At 34.8% G+C, this 7,500-nt stretch overlaps 1 protein-coding gene across 3 annotated transcripts; it reads left to right on the top strand.

Annotated features, from left to right (window-relative positions):
- Positions 1 to 364: 364 nt before the first annotated feature.
- On the top strand, positions 365 to 3,679 carry crebl2 (cAMP responsive element binding protein-like 2). 3 transcript variants are annotated; one of them, XM_054624925.1, is made up of 4 exons: positions 365 to 455; positions 582 to 671; positions 1,877 to 2,074; positions 2,262 to 3,679. In XM_054624925.1, the coding sequence occupies exons 2-4, from the start codon at positions 657 to 659 to the stop codon at positions 2,415 to 2,417; spliced, it is 369 nt and encodes a 122-aa protein (XP_054480900.1). In that variant the 5' UTR covers positions 365 to 455; positions 582 to 656; the 3' UTR covers positions 2,418 to 3,679. The 3 variants fall into 3 exon arrangements, with proteins under 3 accessions (XP_054480900.1, XP_054480899.1, XP_054480901.1); XM_054624926.1 differs by having other exon boundaries at positions 443 to 484; XM_054624924.1 differs by having other exon boundaries at positions 422 to 671.
- The last annotated feature ends 3,821 nt before the right edge of the window (positions 3,680 to 7,500 follow it).

Below are 7,500 nucleotides of genomic sequence, written 5' to 3'. Positions count from 1 at the left end.
TATTATATTTATAATATCTATTATATTTATAATATTATTATATTTATAATATTATTATATTTATATTTATAATATTTATAATATTATTATATTTATAATATTTATAATATTATTATATTTATTTATATATATTATATTTACAATATTTACAATATTTATAATTTTTATAATATTATTATATTTATAATATCTATTATATTTATAATATTATAATATTTATAATATTTATAATATTATTATATTTATAATATCTATCATATTTATAATATCTATTATATTTATAATATTTTCATGTGTTTTATGTTTCTGGGAGCTTCAGAGGACCAGAAGACGACTTCCGGTCCGGCGGACCCCGGCCCCTCCTCTTCCGGTCCAGCAGGTGGCGGTCTGCAGCTTTTCTCGCAGCAGAAGAAGAAAAAGTGACGTCACGGCGGACCGTCAACAGGAAACACGATGTAAACAAAGCGACAGCTGCTGTGAACGAGTCTGCTAGCTTTGCTCATCTGTTTCAGATTAACGTTGATATTATTATTGATATTATTATTGTTATTGTTGATATTATTATTGATATATTTCACCAGTTTAACCTCGTAGCTGAGCTGTTAGCTGATCGCAGCTAACGCGAGCTAGCTGCCAGCGAGTTAGCATTCACCAAAATGGATGATACCAAGGTAAGGAGCTAGCAGCTAGCGGCTAGCAGGAGGCTTTAGTGAACGGTAACGTGCTCAGGTACCATTAGCTGTGATGCTAAGCTAGCTGTACGTGGAGGGATGCTAGCTGATAGCATGTCGTGACGTTGTAGTCAGTGATGAAGTAGTTTAATATCCCACTGACGTCATCACACACACACCTGTGAGCTGATGTCACATGTTTACAGGTACATACGTCACGTCTGACCTCTGACCTCCAGCTGTGAGCAGCATCACGTCACAGTCTGTTCATAGCTGGTGTTTATAACAGCACAACAGAGACCATCCAAGATCAATAACTGAGCATCAATAACTGAGCATCAATAACTGAGTATCAATAACTGAGCATCAATAACTGAGTATCAATAACTGCATCAATAACTGAATATCAATAACTGAGTATCAATAACTGAGCATCAATAACTGAGCATCAATAACTGCATCAATAACTGCATCAATAACTGAGCATCAATAACTGTGTATCAATAACTGAGCATCAATAACTGAGCATCAATAACTGAGTATCAATAACTGTATCAATAACTGAGTATCAATAACTGTGCATCAATAACTGAGTATCAATAACTGTGCATCAATAACTGAGCATCAATAACTGTGCATCAATAACTGTGCATCAATAACTGAGTATCAATAACTGTGCATCAATAACTGAGCATCAATAACTGAGCATCAATAACTGTGCATCAATAACTGAGTATCAATAACTGAGTATCAATAACTGAGTATCAATAACTGAGTATCAATAACTGAGCATCAATAACTGAGTATCAATAACTGTATCAATAACTGAGTATCAATAACTGAGCATCAATAACTGAGCATCAATAACTGAGTGTCAATAACTGAGTGTCAATAACTGAGCATCAATAACTGAGCATCAATAACTGAGCATCAATAACTGAGTATCAATAACTGAGCATCAATAACTGTGTATCAATAACTGAGTATCAATAACTGAGCATCAATAACTGTGCATCAATAACTGAGTGTCAATAACTGAGTATCAATAACTGAGCATCAATAACTGTGCATCAATAACTGAGTATCAATAACTGTGCATCAATAACTGTGCATCAATAACTGAGCATCAATAACTGAGCATCAATAACTGAGCATCAATAACTGAGCATCAATAACTGAGCATCAATAACTGTGTGTTGTGTCAGATGGTGGCTGGTAAAGTGAAGAAACCGGGGAAACGCGGCCGTAAACCGGCGAAGATCGACCTGAAGGCCAAACTGGAGCGAAGCCGGCAGAGCGCCAGAGAGTGCCGAGCCAGGAAGAAGCTGAGGTACCAGTACTTGGAGGAACTGGTTTCCAGTAAGGAGAGAGCCATCTGTGCTCTGAGGGAGGAGCTGGAGATGGTGAGGAACATTTATTTACCTCAGACTGAGGTTTGCAAACGCTTAGAAACGGGTTAGTCCAACAGTTTGATTTAGAATATCCTTTCTGGTTTTGGGTGGACTCTACCTGCAGCCTTCAGACTGAGGACAGGGTGGGTTCAGGTTCATCATGACTCAGTAGATTCTCTGTGTGTGTTTCTGGTCTCAGTACAAACAGTGGTGCTCGGCGATGGATCAGGGGAAGATCCCCTCAGAGATCAAAGCTCTGCTGACCGGAGACGAGCAGAAAACTTCTCAAGGAGGCAGCAGCACCAAGACGTCCAGGAGCAGCAAGAACAACATCAGCAGCAACGGTCAGAGCTAAACAATGAGTCTGACCGGAGAACACGACCGCACGACGTCATACAACACAACACAGCTCCACTCAGCTGTCTTCACTTCTGACACACATGAAACGGTATCTCATAAAGTCTTCAACCAGAGGAAGCTTCAAGAATAACAATTCTCTTCTCCTGTTAAACAACCTGTTCAACAAACAAAGAAACAAACAGTCTTTCCTTCAGGCGTCGACACTCAGTCAGTCATGTGATTTATCATAAATGCCATCAATACTTCTTTATCCATAAATCTCTTCATGATTTTCTAAATGTTAACACAAAAGAGTTCTCCATAATTGTTAAGAGTTGAAACATGAAGAATTTGCAGAGTTGGTCTTTAACTTTAATTAATGGAAAGCGTTTATTATTAATAATTACGCAGCTAGACGAAACGCAGAGCGGAGGAAGCTCATTGGCTCTCAGCTGCTGGAGGAGGAGGAGCCAAGAGAGAAACACCAGGAAATAAATCCTCCTCACTGACTTTAAGTTTCCTCAAAATGTAAACGGTTGATTAAATACTCATTTCAAATTTCTTTGCTTTCTAAAAGATGAATCAATATTCAGTTAATCTCATGTTTTCATACCTTCATTCATATTTATCACGACTCAGTAAACTTAAATCTTTTATCCATTAACGATCATTTAAACTTGTTTTAAGAACATTACGCTTCTTTCTTAATCGCTCAACCTTTTCATGTAATATATTCCGTTATCATTTCTCATGTCAATGTTTGAGTATCTGGAGAAGTTCTTTATTTATCGACTGTATTTCCATTGTTTTATCTAATTGAACTTCATCTACAAAGATATGTTAAAGTTGCTCCTTTGTTTATATTTGAGGTTTCTGTCTCATTATTTATTGAGTAATGTGTCACCTGGCTGGCTGAGTTTGGACCTGGTGCTGTTAAATGTTGCTGCTCGTGGAGTTTCTGCTTCAACAGGACATCTGTACAGTGACGCTGAAGTGTGTTGGATATATTTTTGTATTTGTATATTTTATATTTGAGCTCAGAGGAAGCGTGTTTGTGAGTGTTTTCTCCTCTGAGTGAGATGATTGTGACGAGACATGAAAGATGAAGATGCTCTTTGTTGTTTAACTTTGACACGTTTACTTTATAGCAGATTAATAATCTTATGAGCTCTTTGGTTTTGGAGCTGATGAAACTTTGTGCACTTTCTTCTTTTCCTCCAGAAGCACTTTCTGAGATGGTTTTAGTTTTTAGGGCTTTGCAAGAATAAATGTCTGAACAGAAAATAAAGTGTTTGTTTTTTTAGAGAATATTCATAATAAACTTTATTCATAGCACTGGTCAAAACAAAGTTACAAAGTGGTTTAGAAGACCAAATAAAGAAAAAGGCAGACAAACTGTTGAGTAATAAATCAATGAGCAAAATATATACTATTTATTTATATTGATATGATTTAGATTAATCAGCTTAACCATGTATCAACGAGCTGATTGTATCAAAAATATTGATAAAAAAATATTTATTTTAATGCCCAATTAGATCTTGTGATTTTAAAGATTTAACTAAATTGCAAAAAAATTACAAATAAAATGTTACAGTTCAATTTATAAATGGTAATATTTGTACAATAGAGGTTTCTTTAAAATAATACCATAATAATATATATTATAAACAATATGACTTCAGTAAATAAAGAGATTTAGTTTTTTATTTGCTGCAGGATCTGCTACGTGATACATGAGGACATAGAACACCAATAAAAATGTTCCTTTTCTGAATGAAATGCTGCTCAGACTGAACACAGAGAGTCTTTCATGTCGACCCTCCATCTTGTTTCCAGATAAACAGGTTCAGAACCTCGTGGTGTCTCTTTGATGGTTTCCTTCTCATTCATCAGTCGGAGGTAACCATGCATGATAATCGCTCCAGAATGAGAAACCTTTCACTTTCCTTCTGTGTTCATCTCGTCCTTTGTCCTCCGTCGGCTCAGCGTCCTGTAGCTGCAGAATCAGGAATGAACTCAAACGATGCTCCACAAAAAAAACTGCATGAGACTCAGCTGATTTATAAACTCAGCTGATTAATAAACTCAGCTGATTTACAAACTCAGCTGATCAGTAAACTCAGCTGATTAATAAACTCAGCTGATCAGTAAACTCAGCTGATTAATAAACTCAGCTGATCAGTAAACTCAGCTGATTAATAAACTCAGCTGATTTATAAACTCAGCTGATTTACAAACTCAGCTGATCAGTAAACTCAGCTGATTTATAAACTCAGCTGATTTACAAACTCAGCTGATTTACAAACTCAGCTGATTAATAAACTCAGCTGATTTATAAACTCAGCTGATTAATAAACTCTGAACAAAAGTCACTGATTCAAAGGGTTTTGTACATTAAACAATGTTTGCATTTATTTCACCAACCTGTTTGTTTTGAAACCGTTTTAAAATACAAGAATGATTCTGAAAACTGAAATTTCTCCGGTGACCCTCAGGGTTCATTACTGGGCCCACTGCTGTTCCCCATGCTCCACCTTCAGAGGGTTACATATGATCATCTTATCAGTGTTTAGTGTTGTAAAGATGAGAAGTAAATACAAATAGCTAAGAAATATTAAATAAAATATTAACGTACAATGGAATGGCCTTTCTATACCTCCCTACAAATAAAAAAATATTAACTAGAAATATGGTAGTCCCTGGCCGCTGTTATGGTTTATGCAAAACAGTAGCACTGATAATAAATCGGTGATAATATCATCTCCACCTTTGGCCATTTTCAGAGTCGGCTATCAATGCTAATTAGCACTGAGCTAGGTTTCGTGAGCGGCTCTTCTAGAACACCCTGGAGCCGGGAACATTCTGAGAGGACATGATCAAACTGTCAGTCCAAACGTACGCTCTCATTACGTTCAACTGTCGGAGGATGGACGATATTCTACCCGGAGACACATAGATATCTCAAACTCAAAGCATGGACGGAAAACAACAGAAACAAGTTACATTTAATTTAATTTAATTTATATAATGAATCAGATATGTTTTTATCTATCTGAGGATCCAGGGCCTTCTGTGAACACCTTGAAGGCCCTGACGAGGTTGAATGTGTTTGTTCAGTATTTGTCCTCATATATTGATTGTTTGGTCAGTATTTGTCCTCATATATTGATTGTTTGGTCAGTATTTGTCCTCATATATTGATTGTTTGGTCAGTATTTGTCCTCATATATTGAATGTTTGACAGTATTTGTCCTCATATATTGATTGTTTGTTCAGTATTTGTCCTCATATATTGAATGTTTGACAGTATTTGTCCTCATATATTGATTGTTTGGTCAGTATTTGTCCTCATATATTGATTGTTTGGCAGTATTTGTCCTCATATATTGATTGTTTGGCAGTATTTGTCCTCATATATTGAATGTTTGACAGTATTTGTCCTCATATATTGATTGTTTGGCAGTATTTGTCCTCATATATTGATTGTTTGGTCAGTATTTGTCCTCATATATTGATTGTTTGGTCAGTATTTGTCCTCATATATTGATTGTTTGGTCAGTATTTGTCCTCATATATTGATTGTTTGTTCAGTATTTGTCCTCATATATTGATTGTTTGGTCAGTATTTGTCCTCATATATTGATAGTTTGGTCAGTATTTGTCCTCATATATTGATTGTTTGACAGTATTTGTCCTCATATATTGATTGTTTGGTCAGTATTTGTCCTCATATATTGAATGTTTGACAGTATTTGTCCTCATATATTGATTGTTTGGCAGTATTTGTCCTCATATATTGATTGTTTGGTCAGTATTTGTCCTCATATATTGATTGTTTGGCAGTATTTGTCCTCATATATTGATTGTTTGGTCAGTATTTGTCCTCATATATTGATTGTTTGGTCAGTATTTGTCCTCATATATTGATTGTTTGGCAGTATTTGTCCTCATATATTGATTGTTTGGTCAGTATTTGTCCTCATATATTGAATGTTTGACAGTATTTGTCCTCATATATTGATTGTTTGTTCAGTATTTGTCCTCATATATTGATAGTTTGGTCAGTATTTGTCCTCATATATTGAATGTTTGACAGTATTTGTCCTCATATATTGATTGTTTGGCAGTATTTGTCCTCATATATTGAATGTTTGACAGTATTTGTCCTCATATATTGATTGTTTGGCAGTATTTGTCCTCATTTATTGATTGTTTGGTCAGTATTTGTCCTCATATATTGAATGTTTGTTCAGTATTTGTCCTCATATATTGATTGTTTGATTTGTCCTCATATATTGATTGTTTGGCAGTATTTGTCCTCATATATTGATTGTTTGGCAGTATTTGTCCTCATATATTGAATGTTTGGCAGTATTTGTCCTCATATATTGAATGTTTGACAGTATTTGTCCTCATATATTGATTGTTTGGCAGTATTTGTCCTCATATATTGATTGTTTGGCAGTATTTGTCCTCATATATTGAATGTTTGACAGTATTTGTCCTCATATATTGATTGTTTGGCAGTATTTGTCCTCATATATTGATTGTTTGGTCAGTATTTGTCCTCATATATTGAATGTTTGACAGTATTTGTCCTCATATATTGAATGTTTGTCAGTATTTGTCCTCATATATTGATAGTTTGGTCAGTATTTGTCCTCCATATATTGAAACAGTTTGTCCTCATATATTGATTGTTTGGCAGTATTTGTCCTCATATATTGATTGTTTGGCAGTATTTGTCCTCATATATTGATTGTTTGGCAGTATTTGTCCTCATATATTGAATGTTTGACAGTATTTGTCCTCATATATTGATTGTTTGACAGTATTTGTCCTCATATATTGATTGTTTGTTCAGTATTTGTCCTCATATATTGAATGTTTGACAGTATTTGTCCTCATATATTGATTGTTTGGCAGTATTTGTCCTCATATATTGATTGTTTGGTCAGTATTTGTCCTCATATATTGAATGTTTGACAGTATTTGTCCTCATATATTGATTGTTTGGCAGTATTTGTCCTCATATATTGATTGTTTGGCAGTATTTGTCCTCATATATTGAATGTTTGACAGTATTTGTCCTCATA

This window comes from Anoplopoma fimbria, chromosome 23 (assembly GCF_027596085.1).
Source record: "Anoplopoma fimbria isolate UVic2021 breed Golden Eagle Sablefish chromosome 23, Afim_UVic_2022, whole genome shotgun sequence".
NCBI classification, from domain to species: domain Eukaryota; kingdom Metazoa; phylum Chordata; class Actinopteri; order Perciformes; family Anoplopomatidae; genus Anoplopoma; species Anoplopoma fimbria.
Note: the sequence above shows the minus strand (reverse complement) of the source record. Positions and strands in the feature narration are given on the sequence as shown.